The sequence below is a fragment of the Hydra vulgaris genome, chromosome 11 (assembly GCF_038396675.1).
Source record: "Hydra vulgaris chromosome 11, alternate assembly HydraT2T_AEP".
NCBI classification, from domain to species: Eukaryota; Metazoa; Cnidaria; class Hydrozoa; order Anthoathecata; family Hydridae; genus Hydra; species Hydra vulgaris.
In genome coordinates, this window is record NC_088930.1 from 15,323,787 (window position 1) to 15,345,000 (window position 21,214).

General features: G+C 28.3%; 1 protein-coding gene across 1 annotated transcript in view; it reads left to right on the forward strand.

The window, feature by feature from the left end:
- Positions 1-466: 466 nt before the first annotated feature.
- Positions 467-21,214, forward strand: part of LOC100210950 (lysosomal membrane ascorbate-dependent ferrireductase CYB561A3) — a 25,263-nt gene continuing 4,515 nt past the window's right edge. The window contains exons 1-2 of the mRNA XM_065810241.1: positions 467-614; positions 15,606-15,852. Of these exons, the coding sequence (XP_065666313.1) occupies positions 579-614; positions 15,606-15,852 (283 nt within the window). The 5' untranslated portion in view covers positions 467-578. The remainder of the gene's footprint in view (positions 615-15,605; positions 15,853-21,214) is intronic.

Genomic DNA, 21,214 nt, shown 5'->3' on the forward strand with positions numbered 1-21,214 from the left:
ATGCGGAAAAGTTTTATAACATTGAAAAACATTTTACAACTCAAAATTTGCGGCTGTAAAAATTCCCAGAGTAAAACTTCCGCCGGTAGCATTTTATGCCGGTAAAAAGTAACATCGACCCCTGGACGTGTTTTAAATGTCTAAAAAATATTAAATAACTTACTAAAATGCATTACATCGTATACAACATATTACAATGTATTTCATGTATTAGAACGTTACAACGTACCGAAACGTATTACAACGTTTCAAAACGTTGTGATACGTTTAAGTACGTTTTCTAGACGTCTTAAATACATCTTGTGGCATGATGATTAAAGTTTTTGATAACACATATTTAAGTTCTAAATAACATATCTATATTTGTATCGTAATATTCGTTTGTGTTTTTCATAGTTAGTTAAAATCTATTCACTCATCTAATTTTAAAAATGTTTTTAATTTTATAGAATGCGATTGCGCTGGTCAACTTTAAAAATTTGACATAGAGAATAGATCCGCGTGAGTATTTAAATGCTGCAGATGTTTATTATATTCTTTGTTATTTTACTAAAAGTTTGTAGTTAAAGTAGATTAAAATGGAAACCGAAGAAGATACAAGAGAAACGTCATCGGTAAAAGTTAAAGTTAATTTAAATACTTTATATTTTTTCAAACTTTTTAAATTTGAATTTTATTTAAACTTTTTTCAAAAGAGTGTCTGAAAATAATTGTTGTATAAGATCTTTTCAATAAAAAGTTTTTTCTTAAGGCAATTATTTTTTTTGTTTCAATTAAATTAAGATACCTGCTTGATCAAGCAGGTATCTAGATAAAAAGAACTTTTATCATAATACTTTAAAACAGTCTCATCCTAATTCAACTAAATGTTTGTTTATTATTGAAAGGATGTATATATATATATATATATATATATATATATATATATATATATATATATATATATATATATATATATATATATATATATATATATATATATATATATATATATATATATATATATATATATATATATATATATATATATATATATATATATATATTTTTTGTTTCAATTAAATTAAGATACCTGCTTGATCAAGCAGGTATCTAGATAAAAAGAACTTTTATCATAATACTTTAGAACAGTCTCATCCTAATTCAACTAAATGTTTGTTTATTATTGAAAGGATGTATATATATATATATATATATATATATATATATATATATATATATATATATATATATATATATATATATATATGAAAATATATATATATATATATATATATATATATATATATATATATATATATATATATATATATATATATATATATATATATATATATATGAGTAATGTTGTGACCGCAATTTGTAATTATCAACTTAAGTTAATCATAACTTCCGTAAAAATGATCCAATTTACATAAATTTGGTATCAATTGAAAGCTAAAAAAAATAAGAAACATTTTGTAAATAGTTAGGGTGAATACAAATAATCGGGGGCGGGGTGGGCCTCTGACACTGTCACCCACTAAAAGTGGATGAGTTTTTTGTAATTAATAACATAAATTGATAAGATTCACAATTTATTTGTTGATAAATTAGTGATCAATAGAATGTTAAAGAAAGAATCAATTATCTCTGGGTAGCAAAGATTAATGGGTATATTTTGGGGTGTATGTAGGTGGACAGGTTGGTGTGTGGTAGGTAGTTAAGGTTGGTGGTGTAAGTAAATAATTTTCAAAGGTTTATGTTTTTAGGTAAAATAAAATATGTAGTAAAAGAAATGCAGTTAAAGAAAAAAAAGGTGTCAACACAAACTGCTAGTTATATTAATTTATTTCATAAAAGTTAAAACTACAAAAATTTCCAAGCAGCATGTTTTTTAAAAGATATGTGACTATGAAAATAGCTTTTTTAAAATATTTTTTCCAACGCTTATTTTCCAGGATAACATAAGGTCTCTATAGATTATATCTGCAGCAAGTTCGTATTTTGAAATGTCATAATCCACTGCATCATTATCATAGGTACAGCATAAACTTGCTTACCATTTTTTACCTCCATTTTTTCAAGTTTACCAAAATAAAGAACTTCTTCTTGCATTACTGAATTAAATCATAAATGCATATATAGCATATCGGAAAGGTCTGATAATTGCTGATAGCATATCGGAAAGGTCTGATAATTGCTTAGACTCTAGTTCTTGAAATTTTGTTGAAATATCTGACAAACTAAGGTTTTGAATTTGAAGAGCCAATGTTATTCTGCTTTTATCCTCTTCTTTTTTTTTGCTTCTACAACAGGTTCCGACCAATCATTTTAAGCTTTATTTCATAAATATTTTTTTTATTTAACTCTCTCTCTTTTTTCAGGCTTTGTTTATTGCCCAGTAGACAACTTTCATTTTTTCATCTTTATCTACTTGGTCAATGTAATCACTTACATTATTTTTTATTGCTCTTAATTTTGATAACAAAAAAACATAAAGTAGAGTCAGGAGCATGATGTTTAGCAGCACTGAACATACCCATAACTTCTTCTGCATCAATATTATAAAGCCTGGCTGTCTGCGTCTCTTTTATAAGTTGTTCTGATAGCTCTAAATTTAAATATCTTTTATACTGTCTTTCTAAAACAGTAATAATAGCTGATAAACAGGATACAATCATTTGTTCAATTTCTTTGTCTTTTGAATGACTGATAAAATAATGATAATAATAGAAATAATAATATAATGAAAAAATGACTGATAAATAATGTCATCCATGGTCCTGTTAAAGTATTTCCCAATAGTATAAGACGCACATTTCTTTTTTAGCTGTTTCGTTAATAAAGTCTATTCTTAAACTACTTTGTAGCCCTCCACATGAAATTGTACTGTTACTTAAAAATTAATAAGTTGTAGTGCTAGATAAGTACATTTCATTTATGTATCATCAATAAATATATATGAAACAAAATATGCAATCTGTTCCCTCTGTAATGGGGAATGAGTCCTTTGTGAAGTTTCATCTCATCTAAAAAGATTTTAAAACCTTTAGGATCTCCATTACCATCTTTGTATCGCATCTTATTCATTTGTAAAACTATATTACTAGCGATACAATCTTTCCTAAACAGTACTCCATTATGTGTTTCAATCATTTTTAATGCAGACTTGCAAGAGCTGGATATTGTTTCAAGAGGGTGTAAGTGACAACTAAGTTCATTTAAAACTTATTCCTATGAAGAATTTATTAGCTGAACAGCTGCATGATTAGTGGCAACACAGTCAGTCATATGAATAATTTTTTGAATAATTTTTGTGTGGCTCTTTTGATAATCATAATTATAGAAATCAGAATACAAAAAGGCAAGTTGATCTATTGAAGATACAACATGAGTTTGATAATCGTGTGCAGTCCCATCTGACAACTGATCTATTGCTATAACATGGCACTCTGTTTTAGTTGTAAAATGAATAAAGTTTATAAGTACTCCTTAGTTTGTTGCATCAAACCCAAGAGTAAGATTGGCTGTAGAAATCGCAACTTCAGCAGCATGAAGGTCGCTGATTATACCTAATTCACGAACTATCTCTTCAACTGTGCTACGATGTGGGAAATTTTCTATATGTGCAATGTCTAAGTGTTTAAAAATTTTTGGAAACAAAATTGGAATACTTTTTGTTGGTACCTAGTTAACAATAGCATCATATATCATTAATTGTAGTTGCCATGTAAATGTTTTTTTATCTTTTTTTAATGGCAAATGTTCATTAGCAGAATCCTTTAACTTATCCAATTTGTATAGCAAGTTCATATTTTCATTTCCTAGAATTTTTATCCAGTTATCTTTAATCAAATTGGTATAACTCCAATCATTTTGTTTTTCTTTCTTTTTAAGCTTTATTATCTTTATATGTTTTTTTAAACATTTATTTTCTTTTAGTATCAAACTTTTTGCTGAAACTTCAGCTAATTTTTGCCTTAAAATTGAAATAGTTAAGTTTTTCCTTTTAATAGTTTGATTTAATCTTTTGATTACATAAGGATCTTTTTGATACACAACAGAATTAGAAGGTTCATGCAGTTTTGTTTTAATAAGTGCTGAAAGTAGATTAAATGATTCACATAAATTACTTTTTGCCACTGTTGATGGCTCATTACTTTTAAAAATGATTTTGAGTAACTCTTCAAGTTTATTTTGTTAGATGACTTAAGGTTGTACACTGTTTTGTATTTCTTGACCAAATTATGTATCTGGCTATGAGTTGGATAAAAGTCAAACTTTTTATAAATGCTTTTGGCAGTTTTTAAAGTTGAGTTATATTGTTGCATATACAATAACAAAACATGTAGCATTTGTTTTCATTATTATTTGGGGCAAATGTAATGTTGTGATATAGGTAATCATATTTTACCTAGCTAGGTACAAATTTAATCTTTGTAAAAATTTGTACCTGGCTATTTTCAGGGGTTGCGAGTTAATGAAATGATCAGAAATATAAAAAACTTGTATTTATTAATTTAAATTAATTTAGGCAATTTTTTACATACCTGATATTAATGCTCAAGAAACCCATGTGGCCTTGATGGTAACAAAAAAAAAATATTACACATTATTCTCTATTCATTGATCTTTCAAAAAATATAAAGACTTTGATCTGCAAGGATATGGATTTCTATATATGGATAACAGGGCACAGTTCACACTTTTATAGCGGAGTTTTGAAATTGAGTTTTCACTACCACCAAGACTAGCTGGAGCTCTGAAAATTTTAGCATTTCTGTAGTGCTGATGAACGTGCATGTTAAAGTTTTTTTTAGGGCCCAAGACACCAGGGGGGGTTGATAACGGGCCCCTTTTTTATGTAGTGGAATCTTGTGATCGATTTTTCATTTCCAGACAAACCGCAACTCTAAAAATTTCAGTGTTTGTGCAGTCCTGATGAGCATGCATTAAAATTGTTTCCAGGGCAGATGACCTGAGGGCCGGGGCACTAGGGGACATGCTCCACTATTCTCAGGAAATTTTTGCATTTTTGATAAAGTAAAGATAAGTTGAAAATATTGTTTTCAAAAAAAATTTTTGGTTTATGTTTGTTACATTTCGGTTTTTGATGATTCAATGATCTTTCTTCGATGTATTCAATGATCTTTCTTAAAATGTTTTAAGAAAGTTCATATGTTTATAAGATTTTTGTTTTGTAAGTATATGGATTTAAAACAGTCATCCATCTAAAATAATGATTTTAACAGAATTTTACATTGTATAATTTAAAACTGGAATTGGAATTGAAGAGAAAACAGACAGAACAACATTGATCTGTCAGACAACTACAATTGAAGAATACAAATTGATAATATCAGAGGCAATAAACAAATTACCTGCTCATTCCTACATTGTAAAATATCAAGCAAGATACCTCAGGCAACAAAAGGAAATGTTGGGAAAAGACTGCTGTATTGTCTTTGCTGTGATTTTGCAGAAAACTACATGTTTGTGATTCAAGATGAAATCCAAAGTTACCATTGGTGCAAAAATCAATGCGAGTTATACCCTGTTGCCCTTTATATGTTAAACAAAAATGATCAGCTGAAAGAAAAAACATTGTGCTTTATGTTAGAAGATAGCAAGCATCAATTTGGTTTTGTGTACAAAGTTCAGTTAATTATTTAAAAGAAAATCATCCTAATATTTCAAAGATTCTTTATTTTCTATATGGTTGTGCTCAGTGTCGGTTTATCCTATAGACACACTGGGCATGTGCTGGAAGGCCACGTAGTTAAAGGGGCCAGAGCATCTTAGTTAATTTTTGAAAGATATATAATTTGAAAGAAAAAATATTATTGAACTCTATTCTTGACTTCCTCTCATGTCCCAGAGATTTTTAATCTTTGCAATAACAGAGCATACATCGCAAACTGGATGTTTTTTTTAATGACTTGAAAAAACTTTTGAGTTTGAACATAATGTTGAAAAAAGAAACACTTTTAATAAATAAATCAAGCAAATGCAAAAACAACAAATAGTTATAAAAACAAATTATTAAAAGAGAGGATAACATTAAGATAAACGTAACGAAATTAAAAAAGACAGTGGAATAAAAATTAAAAATAGTTTAAACAAAAGATGAAAAAGAATTACAACAACGCTATAAAAATATAATTGAAAAAGAAAAAATACATTTAAAGCCATTGCGCAACAATTATAAAGATTTTTTATGTTAAACCCCTGTTAAATTTGAATACTTGGAGGTCAATAGAGGCCAAACAATGTTAAGTGCCAGAAGGCCAAGAAGTACTTAACCCGGCCCTGGTTGTGCTGCACAGTATAAAATCCACAAAATTCTTTACAATTCTTTTTATCTGTTTTTATAAAGATGATTTTGACATTGATGTAGAATGAGCATTTTTTGCTACAAGTCATAGTAAGTAACTATGTGGTGGTATTGGCGGCACTGTAAAACGATTAACTGCAAATAAAAATTTACAAAGGCCCATAAATGGCCAGATATTGAATTACAATAAAATGTTTGATTTCAAGGGATTGTTTTTTTCAAGATTGAAAAAGAAAGAATGACAGAATTGCACACCACTTTGAAAAAACCTTTTCAACTAAGTAAAGCAATTCCTGGAACTGGGAACTATTATCATTTTAACCCAGAATCTATAGATACTGTTAGCTTTAAATGAACAAGTGAAGATTTTAATATAAAAGGCATGTTTTCTTTTTCTGGTACTCTGGTTGTCTGCCCTGGAAACAATTTTAGCACACATTTATCAAGACTACACAAATGCTGAAATTTTCAGAGCTCCAGTTTGTCTGGAAGGTAGTGAAAAATCTAATAAAAGATTCCACTAAAATAAAGTGGGGCACCTGTCCCAGTCACACTACTCCCCCCCCCTATTGTCTTAGGGTCATAAAAAAATTTTGAAATGCACATTCATTGGCACTATAAAAAAGCCAAAATTTTCAGAGCTCCAGCTAGTTTCGAAGGTAGTGAAAAATCAATTGCAGTATTCCATTACAAAAAAGTGGGGACTGTGCCCCAATATCCATATATTGAAATCTATATACTTGCAGATCAATCTCTTTATATTTTTTGAAAGATCAATGTATAGAGAATGTGTAGTTTTTTTTTATATAATCAAGGCCACATTAGGGATATCCATTTTCTTTGTCATTTGGAATTTTATTACACGATAATGCAAATGAGTGGCACTGATGTCATATTTATATATAAGTTTTTTTTTTTTTGGTAGGGATTAATGAAAGTATCTGCACAGCTGATTTAAAGTTTTGTTTTTTGATATTTTTGACTGATTTTATATCGAGTTTTGACTGTTGTCGCCAATAGTAGCTATATTCCAATCGATTTAATTGGAATATAGCTACTATTGGCGTGTCTGTTAACTAATGTTAACATTGACATGTTAACATTAGTTAACAGACATGTTAACTAATGTTAGCATGTCTGTTTTAGTCCTAATTATCAAATATGAAATAGTGTATAACAAAGTACATAATATTTTGTTCATATAAGAGATCCATCTAGTTGGAACAAATCTTGAAAATTCACAATAAACTAATGTTAAAATGAAATAGGTTATATATTTAAAAAAACTATATATTTCAAAACAACTGTTTTTAAAATGAATTAAATTTTGGAATTGTTTAGAAACTTGATGATAATTTTACAAAGTGGTATCACTTTGGGAAGACCCAGCTGAAGTAAGAAAATGCAGAGCAATAAAAACTGGCTGTGAAATAATGTTAGAGCGACAACAGTAGTTGACTCCTTGTATGCACTTTTCCATTTTTTCCCAGGTATTTTTCAAGCATTCTCCATTTGGAGTAGGTCCTATAGCAGGCTTGGACAGGAAGGCATGCGGTTTCACGCGATAGTATGACCACACAAACAGTTTTTATTTTTAAATCATTTGGAAAGCTTGACCGTGGCTGTTAAAATGCTTTGTTTACATTTTAAAAATACGCCAAAAAAAAAAGTATCTAAGCTATGAGGAAACTTAAAAAAAAACTTACATGATTATTTTATATTTAACTTATTATTTTATATTTAATATATATACATATATATTAATATACCTATATAATATATTTATTTTTTTAATTTATAAAGTTATGCATATTTTATGATTATAAACGCTTATAAACTAATTCTATAATTTATTCTATAAACGTCGTTCATAGAAAATGTAAACGTTTTTTGTTGACGTATTTCTCACAAAAGAAACAATTTAGTTATTTTTTCTTTTGTTTTTACTACGAAGAATTGTTAAGAATCTTTTTTTGTTAAATGCGCGTATTTATTAAACAATTATTAGAAGTAAGTTGTTACTTTTTTTAAAAGAGTTTCGTATAATATTATAAAAACATTAGCAACGATAAAAGTTTAAAGTTCCAAACGTAATTATAAACTTAATTTAGCGTTATAGTTTATTATTTATTTTAGTCAAGTATTTTTTCGGTTTTTTTTATTTTAGTTTCAGTTAAGTTTTTTTTATATTTCATTATTTTCTTCTACGAAGATTTCTTTTCTTTTTTCAAAATAAATTTTATTTAAGTTTATTTATTTAAGATAAAAGTTTCTTAAGTTAAGATAAAAGTTTTTTGGCGCATTTTTAAAATGAAAACAAACTAATGTAAATGTAAACAAAGTCTTAACAGCGGCGGTCAATTTTTCAAAATGATTTAAAAACAACAAATATTTGCGTGGTCATATTCGCACTCCAAATCGCACGCCTTCCTGTCCAAGCCTGTCCTGTAGCTTCTGTTAACTCTTGACGCATTCCACATTGTCTTAAATGAGGTTTACTTCTCTTTTGGATTTCCAAAGGATCTGAGAAAGTTTCATCCAGATTTATTTTTTTATACTATGCCCCAGAATGATAAAGATTAACCATGAGTCCTTAGAAACATATGCAGCCAAAGATGAAGGATGATCATGATGTTGCAAAACACTGGAAACATCTGGATGAACTGCTTTGATTCTTGAAACTTTATGAATGTTTTCTCTCTCTGCCGAGTATAAAATCTGTCATATCTTTCATATCCTTGTAATGGCCACTGTCAGAAGAGGCTATCAATTTTGGCTGTAGACTCAAAAATAGCTTAGTGGCACATATGCCAGTAGTTCCTTTAATCCTAAAAATAATTTTAGCTGTGTTATGCAAATTATTAACATTTTGATTGTTATATTTGTTTGTTAATTTAATAAATTATTTAACAAACCTGAAAGGCAGCAGAATCTTCAAACTAGCTTGTCAGGAACTGTGGAGCCTAGAGTAAAGAAATATAATCAGCCATACTATCAATCTCTTTGATAATGCTTTCACTCAGAAAAATGACCTGTGTGATTCTTGGCAGTAGTAGCTTAATGTTCATTAAGTAAAGAGTCTTGCCCATAAAGCGTACATGTGAAATAGCTCCAGTTCTGTGAATTCGTGAAGATACATAGTTACAAGCTCAGCTATTTAAAAGTATTCGCCATGTTTATCCAATGTTTAATTAAAAATAAGATTTTTGGAAACAGTAGTATAGATGTAACAATGAGTAATGTTTGTTTCTTTTCATCTTTAGTTTATTCAACTGCTTTGATTCTTCCATCAACTTTGAGATGGCAAGTGTTCCAAGCAGTAGTGTCAAAGCATAGATCATGAAGGAACTCACCAATTTAAAAATATTCTAATAACTTCTGAATAGCTGAAAAATGTGCCTCTCTTGTTTCATGGGTCTCATTGTTGCATCTTATAAGGACACACAGATGGTCTTTTGTCTTATCTATTGCACCTGTAATATCTTTAATGATTTTTCCATTAGAATGTAAAATAATTGGTTTACCAGACAAAATAATCAATATTTCCACCAGAACTGGTAACAACAGAACTAATAAGTGCATTTGCCTAATTGCTAGAAATGGCCATTCCAATTGCAGTTCTAGCAGTTTTTGACACTATATTCTTAGGGATAATGAGTACCTGACCTTTATCAGCCTTATTCTTCTTAGGTTAAGGGATCTCAAAATTTTCATCATCAAAACTTTGATCAGAACACTCAATATCACTATCATCAAAACTTACTTTATTTTCAGGTAAAAACTTGCTGTTATTTTGCTTGCTTTTTTTGGTAAAAACTTGCTGCTGTTTGCTTCATCCTGTACAGAAAAGGTTTCCTGACTTTTCCATGATTTGGCTCTCTCACTGACCTGCTCAAAACAACCATCAAGTTCTCCTATCACCATTCTCTAGCCCTCAATCTGGTCCTGGATAAAAATGAAATCTTCCTTCTTTTCTGAAGGCAGCATACATTTGTTAATTTCCAAACTTCTGTGTAAAATAGCTAAATCGTCACCAGCCCAAAACAAGCCTATAAAAAAAAAAATTATACCAAATGTTTGTGATAATTTGAGGTGGGTTACTTTAATATATAATAAAGACCTTCTAAAAAAATTTTATTACAATTTGTATAAACAAATTTAAAAGTGCTTAATAGGGACAAATTCATTAGTCAAAATAAAGTTTTTGATTTAAAACAATTTGTATTAATGCTTATATTTTTAAGATATAAACTATTATACAAAGTTTTGATAAAAGTAAATCTTGACTAATATGTTAGATTTTTTTCCTTTTTAGTCACTTCTTTTTAGCTTTTTATCTTCTAAAGAATTCTTAAACTTGTTCCGAGTATCATCATAACCAAATTCCATCTTGTACTGCCACTTTTTTACTTTCATGTACTTTTGTATATACTTCTCAGCTTGAACTATTAGATTCTTATCAGTATTGTTCCTGAAACCAGTTCTTCTCCATGGAACCAGAATTCTAGTGAGAATACAAGCATAATCACACAAAAATTATCTTTAATGCAGGATAATCTAATAATAATCTTCAATGCAGGATAATCTAAAGGGGTAAAAGGGGTATAAATACATGATTTTTATTCTCATTGATTTTGATGGTAATAATAAAAATCATCCTGAATTTTCTGTCTAAAAAAGGACAGGCAATTAAATGTTTCATTGCCATATTTGGAAATCTGTCTCTCAGAAACAGATAATTCTGGATAATGTGCTTCGGGGAAAGCTGGTTCCTTTTTATCTTCTCCAAGGTAGCCCCGACAAGGAACCCTTTTCTATGAGAAGATCTTTTAAAAAGATTTTTTTTTTGTGAATTCCTTTAGTTTTTTTCCTTTTCCAGATTCTTGATTGGGGATGTTCCTTGTCACCCTTGTTGTCATTTTAAGCTTTACAAAAAAAAGAGTTTACAATTATTAATATTGAATCATTTTAAATAAGCATTTCATGCATTTCATGCTTTAAACCATAAATTGAGAAATTAAAATAGTTTTTCAAGCATAAGGCATTATGGGATTGGTATTCGGACAAATATTGCTCTTAAACAATAGAATTTCTTAAAAATCGCAAGTTTGATTGATATTCCGACAAAACAAACAATATGACATCATTAGAACAGAGTGCAATGTAAGTTTGCATAAATATTTGTGAAAATCAGAGTTTGATTAAGTAAAAATAAAAAAACATTTTAATTTTTCAGTGTGTTTACTGTGAGAAAACTACAATATACAACAAAAAATATTTTACGTTTTAAATTTAGCAAGGTATTGTATTGAAATAAAAGATTTGAAATAACATTCAGGTTACATTATTTTTGGAAATCCAATAATTCATTCAAAATCCAATAAATTATTTTTGGAAATCAAAAAATAATTTATGTAACCTGACTAATTATTAAGTTCTACTTCATTATTTGTTATTGAAGTTTATCTATTTACTCTGGGAGGTTTTTTTCTCACTTTAGTTGATAGATTCTATTAGTGCCAGTAGTTTAAAGATGCCCTAAAACCTTCAAAAAAACATTGGTACATATAGTAGTTATCTTCCAAACACACACAAAAATGTTCCAGACAGTCATTATGGTATCTAAATATTATTTAGAGACATACTGTGTAATAAAATTCCAACATTACTGACAAATAGATATCCCTAGGCCACATGGGTTTCTTAAGCATTAAAAACAGGTAGATAAAAAATTGCCTAATTTTATTTAAATTGATAATTACAGATTCTTAACAATAATTTTTTACACTTCTGAACATTTCATTGGATTCATCACCCCCAAAAATAACTAGTTACAAATTTTTAAGTAAAAAAAATCAAATATTTTTAAAGTTATGCAACTTAAAACCTCCAAATAAACATTGCAATTCTGAGGGGGCAAGAGGGGTCATATTTCAGGATCTTCTTGGAGCCAGAGGCTAAAATTTTATAAGGAATTCTTACTCTACTAAGCACTCTCATCTGTATAAAAATTAGCAAAATCTGAGATGTTTGGTGGCATGACCTGAGTCATTTGAAATGGAATTGCTCTATATATAATTAAGAATTTATATATTTTATATATTATGTATATTTAAATATTTTAGGCATATATACTTTTCTTTTTTTTTAATTTTTAAAAATACTTTAATGTTTTTTAAAGGGGATCCCTTTAAGTAAGCTTTTTATAATATTTTTTTAATACCAATACTTTTGGATTCAAATCAGATTAAATTAACATAGTTGTCAATCTTTTATATTTTTTATAAAGTTTCGTTAATTAAATGGATTTAGTTTAAATTGATTTAACAATTTCCAAATAAACCCTAGTTAATAATGTTGTTTATTATAATTATTTTTGATAGGAGAAAACATAAGTCATAGCGATAAATAGTTATAAAATTAAAACATAGTTCATATTGTTTAAATAAAAATAAGATACAGAATTTATAATATGGTGACCAATGTCCTCAATTTCATGTGGAAGAATGCCTATATAAAGTATTTAAATTTAAATTAACTTTTCAATTTTTTAATAAAGCATAATTTTTTTTGAAATAAGCAGATATTTTTATTGAATATTAAAATAGATAAATGGCAGTTAATAGTGTAAAAGAATGTCAGATAAGTGACCACCTCTTTCGGCTCTATAGGCCTTCAATCTTTTAGTAAAATTTTCCAACACATAATGGCGTAATTGTGGTTCAATTTTAGTAATTTCCTCGATTATGTTTTTTCAGATGTTGAATGGTTGGAGGATTATTAGCGTAAACTTTGTTTTTCAAAAAACCCCATAAAAAGAAATCTAATGGTGTTAGATCACATGGTTTTGGTGGCCAGTTGAGAGTTGGTCTTCGAGAAATTATTTGATCACCAAATTTCTCTTTCAAAAGATTGATTGTTTCTGTTGCTGTATGACATACTGTGCCATCCTGTTGAAACCACATATTCTGCACATCAAATCAAAAAACTGCTTCGATTCGTCAAACAAAAGTTACTTATCATTGTTCAATAACGGGTATCATTCACAGCATCAGTGTGTCCAGTTTTATTTTCAAATAAATATGACCATTCAATCCACCAGACCAAAAGCCACATCAAACAGTTACTTTTTGTTTTTCCAAAATTACTTGTAGATTTTCTTCACACCAGATTCAACAGTTTAATTTGTTTACATACCCACCAATTTCAAAATGAGCTTCATCACTAAAGATTAGTATGTTAAAAAAATCATCATTTTCTTCTTTTGCTGCAAGAGCCCAATTAACAAATGCACAACATAATCCATGATCAGTTGACAATAGTTGATGTGTTAACCGTATTTTGTAAGCTTTTAGCTGAAGATCCTTAGGCAAGATATTTAATAAAGTGGTTTGTTTTATGCCTAATTGCTGTGAGCAATGAAGAATTGATGTGTTAGGCTCTTCACTAACACTTTCACTGACAGCAGCAATTTTTTCTAGGGAACAACCACTGCGACTGTAAATTTTATTTTTTTCAATCTTGAATTGAACCATTTTCCTCAAATTTATTTGCAATATTTCAAATGGTGGAGATTGTTGGACAATTTCTTTCTTTATTTTGTACGAAATTTTCTTCCAACTTATGCAAAATTTTTACAAAACTTAAAATAATTTTTAACAATGAAGACGCATGGTTCAATTGTATATTTCTCCATATTTACTAACCGCAATGTTTATACTTGACAGCTGTCAATAATCAGAAACCATTTTAGTACAAAAAATACAAGTTGCGCTAGTTTAAAAAAATTGATTCAAATTTGAACACCCTGTATAACCTTCTATAAAATGTAAACATAATTTAAAAAAAATAAGTTCAATAGGTAACACTTTATTTTTATTTTTTTTATTTAAAAAAAAAAAAGAAAACAAATAGACTAAATTACAAGGAAAAAAAGTATATAAAATAAGTACTATACAAATCTAAAAGAAAATAAAAAGATATAAATTTAAAAATTATTTTGACTTCATTCATTTTTTTAAAAAATAATTAATGTAGCTTGGTTTTAATGCTATATCATGTGCTTTTTTACAATGATCATTTTTACCTCCTTATTAGTTACAATGTTAACTTTTATCACACAGAGCATGGTTAGTTTGGTAAATTTTATATTTTATTATAATGGGTTTTTTACCCATTATGTTTGGCTAAATTTGGCAAGTTTGGCTATTTGCCCATTTGGCTAAATCTGATTTTATAACTTCACTTTGTGGTTAGCTTTGTTTGAAGTGATGCTTGTTGAATGCCAATGTTTCTGAGCATAAACAAATGTGTTTTAATTAAGCAATCGATCAGTTTAAAGGACAAACACAAATCTTTTTTAATTTAAAACACCAACAAATTGTTTTTAGTCTAAACCATTTTTCATATTTGAAAGTTGTTATAGTTTTTAACTTTACTAAACCAATAACTTTAAAATCTTATTTGTAGCCAGTTGCTGCTTGGTGAGATATTGAGACCAATTAAAATGTTTATTGGTGAGATATTTATAACCAGCTAAAAACCTGCTTGGTGAGAATTTGTAACCAGTTAGAAAACTGCTCGGTGAGATATTTGTAACCAGTTGAATACCAGCTTGGTTTAGATTAAATTTATTATTTGAAAGCATTACAAGACAGTGCACACATAAGTGTTTAAATTAAATGGGCATTATTGAAATTACTTTTGTGCTGGATGTTTTAATTCTAAGTTTAATGAAAACCTTGGTGAGCTGCTGGTTCTTTTATATCTTTTTCAACAAGATATATTTTGATGCCAATTTATATCTATTTCAAGTTGCTTTATTATCAATCTGTGTTTAATATTTATCTGTGCTTGATTACCAGCTGAAATATTAAAAGTAAATCAAAAATAACATCTGAACGTTTTTTAAATTTTACATTGAGGATTTTAGAGTCTCACAACAAAACGCTTACTAGAAAATTGAAGGTCTGTTTAACGTTTATAACCACCACTAATAAACTATATATAGGAAAGATTAATCTAATTGTGTAGCCTAAATTTTGCATTCGTTTAATATTCAAAAATATTTTTTTATAGAGACAAAACAAATGCAAATTTGTAAACTTAATTTTAACCTTACAAATGGAAATATAATAATAAAATAACAAATATGTTTTTGGAAATATCTTAGTAAATGATGAATTTTGACGAGTTAACTCTAAATTTCATTTTAATGTTTATTTGTAAAATAAGCATAACTTATTTTACATAAAATGTTTTATTTTAACTTATTACTTTTCATATTTAGTTTCTCAGTGCAAAAGCAAATGTTCAATCAACTCCACTCATTGAGACTATTGACAATGATCCAAAAGGGAAAAAAATCTTTTATGTAGTAATTGGATGTCTTGAGTTAGTTGGTATTTTATGTTTTATATTAATTTTGTGTTGGACTAAACATTATTTTGGTGGTTATGCTTGGGATGGAACTGGAAAAGAATTCAATCTTCATCCTGTTTTTATGGTGACTGGGATGGTTTTTTTGTATGGAAATGGTAATATTATTATTATTATTTTTCGACCACAAAGCATCACAAAGTTTCCGCAGTTTTGAAAAACAGTTTTTAAAATTTTAGTATTTCAAAGTAAATTTAAGCATATAAATATATATATATATATATATATATATATATATATATATATATATATATATATATATATATATATATATATATATATGTATATATATATAAATATGATCAAAGCCTAGCACTAGACATTTTGAAAGTGGGTGAAAAAAATCTAATCTGGTTAATTAACATAGATTCTTTGAAATTAATATTAAAATACTAATCATTTTATGACAGAGTTGTATCTAATTTATTTTCAACATGTATGTTTGACTTTCTTAAATATTTTGTTTAATAGGGGCTCTACAATCAGTTTTTTAAATCAATTTTAGTTTACTTAAAGGTCGTTGCATTAAAAAAATCAAATTAGAATGCATATAGTAAACTAAAATTGATTTAAAAAACTGATTGTAGAGCCCCTATAAAATAAAATATTTAAGAAAGTCAATTTTCAGAAGTAAAAGACGAAGACTTCTTCAAACTATGATTTTTTACCGATTCTTGATCTTTTAACCTTTAAAATAAGAATTTTAGCAAAAAAGTTTTTACTTTTAATCCCAATTTTAAATTGAATTTGTTGAATGGAATGATAAAGCTCAATGTTAACGATAGTCGCTTCAAGCTTATGTTGGAAAAACTCATGGAAAAAAACTGCATGTTTAGAAATTTAAATTTAGGTTCTGCTGCATATTTAGCATCAAAACTGCATAATTAGGTTCATTGCAATTTTGCTATCGTTATTTGAATTGCAAAAAATTCTGTTTTCAGATGAGTCATCTGCTCATCATGGGTCGATGTTTAGTTAAAAGTAAAGCAACAGCTTTGGAGCAATAGTAATTTTCCATGGTCATTTTACAATAAGTTTTATAGCGGCAATCTGAGCTGAATGTTTGGTATCCAAAAACTTGTACAGCAAGTACCGGAACTAAAATAGAAGACTAAAAGAGCTTGTTTAAAGTTTAATATTGATGAAGAAAAGCAACACCAGGCTTTCATTTGCTGACGATTGACATTACTGTAGCGGAAGTAACATAATAAAAATACTTTTAAAAGAGCTTACTGTAGGTACACCAATTACATCATCCACTAATTTATTCCAAGTTTGCAACACAACTTTTAAAAATGTGCTGACATTCTGGGTAACCTTTGATTAGTTGGGGTTTTAGAAATAAATTATTAAAAACTGTAATTCTTTGGTAATATAAATGAAGCAAGTGTTATGCACATCACTAAGTAATATTATTTTATGCCTCATCAATAAAAATAAAAAATTTACTTTTTTGCAGTTATAATCTCAATAATTTTTTTTTTATCTTTCGTCTTCTGGTGCCCAGAGCCATACCAAGTCAACCTTGCACTTCGGGCAAGCAAGGAACTGTGCACCTATCCCATAGAATTGTGGATAATGAGTTCCAAAACTTGAAGAACTTCTTTGATTTGTCTTTGCAATGGTGTGGTTGCTTTTTTTTTGGCAGATCATCTTGAGACGCTGTTTCCCTTTAATAAGATAGTCAATGTTTTTGAAAAATTTTTTAGGAAAAGATAGAACTGTTTTTAGGAAAAGATAGAACTTTTCCTAAAAACATAATCATGAGTGGGGAAACCTTAGCAGTATGGACATCAACAAGATTTAAAGTGTGAGCTCCACATAGAAAAAATCTTGCTGACTCACAGAGAGAATGGATGTGAGCTTGGACACCATTGTATTTTTCAGACATATCGGCTCCATTGTAGAAACCTTGGCCGCTGAAATCAAAAATCTTTAGACCATCCTTTTCTAATTTTTTAGTGATCTCTATTGCAAGACCTTCTTTGGTTTTTTAGTGAGATTAAATAAAATCCACAGACCTTTTCTCAATTGTAAAGGTTTCATTATTGGTGTGGATATACTGATTACTCGGTTCATCTGCTCCTCGTGGGAGGGATTTGTAGTGCAGTTAAACAGAACAGAGTAGTATTTATCTTTTTTTAATGTTTGAGATTTCATTTCTGACTTTCTGCCCAATTAACTCAATCAGCTCATTTTAAGTTCGAGGAGAATAGTAGGATGTTGTGGTTTTCTTTGCTTTAACATATGCAATGTGTTCAATTATTAAAGACTAATAATGGCTTATAAGCCATTATTAGTTGATAAAGTTGATAAATCAACTTTATCAAGTTCAGAAAAATTCAACTGTTTTGTTGACTGATGACTTCTGTTGTGCCCCGAATGGCAAGATTGTTCTTTGAACAAAATTGTATCAACAATCACTTTCGAGATGTCTTTTCATTTTTTTATCTCACCATTCAGGGCTGTGGAGTCGGAGTCGCGACATTTTTAGCGCAGTCGGAGTCGCTAAACAAAATCGCGACTCCGATTCCAATAGTAAAACTTCTCTGTATTGCACATGTATGTACAAAATATTTAATCTTCAAAGAACTTTTCATATATTTGGCAAAAAAAAAATTTTCAAATTATCGCGCTATATTTTTTAAAGAGTTCAAAAAAATTTTTCAAAAATTTTGTTTCGGAGTTGAAGTCGGAGTCGTACTCTGAAAATTTCAATGATTGGAGTTGGAGTCGGTACATTTTTGTTACGAATCCACACCCCTGTCTCTATTGATAAATTTCTGCAGATCAGAATCCATAGTCTTCCTTCTTCAAGGTTTTTTTCAAGAGTTTTTCTATCAGATTAGCATCTTTGGTATTTATTGCTGTTTTCATGTTCAGGAATTCTTGGGTTTAGTTTTTTTCCCCTCACAAAATCCTTTTGAAATTTCTGAAAAATTATTGGTTTTTGTTGTTGAAAAAACAAAAACAAAACAATAAATCTTTTTTATTGCTGTGCAGCAACCAATGGCAAAAAAATTTTCATAATGGGAATTAATTTTTTTCCAACTGATAATTATTTTCTTAGTTTTTATTGGATTAGTTTCTCCGAAACATGAACCATGACAAACAAGACCGCTGCGTTGAGAAACAAGTTGAGTGCGGTACTACCAGGGATGTGGTGGGGATCAAACTCAGAACTACTTGCTTACGAGGCAAGCGCTCTACCACTACAGCAATACCGCATTATCAAGTACCAAAAAAACATGCTAAAACAAAGCTCTTCTGTCTGAAAGTATTTCAAATACTCATAATATTCATTTAGAGAAGCAAAATTTACTGTGTGCTACTGTTTCACAAAAAAACAAAAGTTTGAGTAGATTTGATCTGATCACACAAATAAAAATCGATTTATGAATGTAGATTTTGGCTGAATTGCTGTCACAATGTGCTGCCGAAAGTGATATGTTTTTAAGAATGATAACAAATTTTAATGTAATATTCAAGTTAATTCTAAGTGTGGTTTCCTAATGCAAAAAAAGTCCAACAGTCACAAACCTAATAATTTTGCTTGATAAAATTTGTATTTTGAAGAAATGTGTTCAGCATAATAGCTAATAAATAGGCTGACATATAAAGATTTACATTTATATAAATGGTATATAAATTTAGCTCTTTAAGATTAAGTTGTGTATATATTAGGTTTCATTTAAGTTGATGGTCTTCACAAAAAAAGATTTACCGTAAACTAGGGTTACTGTATAATAATTCAATGGTCTCCTAAACTAAATTTAATTTTTCTTTAATTTGTGAATAGAATATCCATGAGTTTTTGCCTGTAGGTAAGTAAGATGTTGATCTATGAAATATGTGAAATAAAGTATTTTTTATATTTACCATTTATTTTTAATATGAAAAAAAGTTTAAACTAACAATCTGTTTATTATTATTTTTACTCAACACAATAAAAAACAATATAAAATGAAATCAAAATTATATATAAAGCATTATACAGTCAAACAAATTGATGTAGGAAGTAGGTATTATGCTATATTAGTTAATAAGATTCAGAGCTAAATATTCTTCCGCTGTTCATTGCTTTTAAAAAACCAATTTTCTTCTTGATATCTAAATTGTTGTAGAATAGTATATCCTTGCTTTGCTGGCCATTTCCATTCATCCTTAGTCGATTCCATCACTGTTAATGTTGATCCGTCATAATTAAAAGTCATAGTTAAAGCTTTTAGATTGTCTACCATTATCTTTAAGTGCTATATCTAACTGATACAGCACTTTTCACTATTACTGACTACAGTTAGTAATAGTGAAAAGCATCTGTTGATAGAGATATTGCACAGCTTTCTCCTAGAGATTGAGATATAGAGATATTACTTAGCTTTCTCTTTCCATTCTGCCATAGTTTAACAACATTTTATTTTTATAGAATGAAAAAAGGCAACAAGGGTTGTGTCAGGTTTTGGCTTAGAGTTAATGTACATAGTTGTGTTTACTCATGATGGTACTGCAGTGATACAAAAGTATGGTCAGATAGTTCCTGTAGAAAGTCAATTGTGCCACAATAATGATATACTTATTTGACCGAGCTCAAGGTTTCTATAAAAAAAAAACTATAAAAAATTGCATATCTGCAATAGTTAAACATGTGGCAAATCAGATAATGAAAGTGATCAAGCAAAAAATATTAATAAAGGTAGTAATTCAGAATCAGATTGTTATGAAAATGGTGCTATTAAGGTATTGCATTGTAACAAAATTATTAATAATATTATAAGAAAAAAAACTCATGGAAGCAGTGGCAGCAAATTTTGAGAGGACATTAAGTCTTTATTGAATAGTATATATAAACTAATTATAAAATAGTATATTTAAACTATATGACTAAGTATTAGTATTAGTATTAGTATAAGTTTCATTTATAATATAACAAAAGGAAATAGCTGGAGCAAGAAGGAGGCATCAATTAGACTTATCACCAAGCCCCATTACAATTGTAATTTACAAATCCGTAAAATATTAAAAAGTCTTTTCAAAACGTCAAGCATAAGAAGTTAAGAAACAAAAAAGTTCTAAAAAATTAAAAGTAAACTTAGTTAAGAAAGATATAAAATGTATAAATATATATGTATATATACATATATATTTATATACATACACACATATACGCACGTGACACGTACACACATACATATTGCCTCGTATTGTCGTTTTATAATAAAATTATTAAAATAAAATTCCATTCCCAACAACATAAAATATATAAAAGTGTCAAAAATAAAATGAATATAAGATAATTTACAAAAAGATATTGCGTGTTTAGATGAAATAAAACAAAAAAATAAAACTTTTTAAACTTCATAAGTAAACATTTTTAAAGAAGTGTGATAAAGATATTGATATTCTTATTAATAATAGTTGATTTTCTTCTTATTTTTAGTTTTTTGGTAGTTAACATGTTAA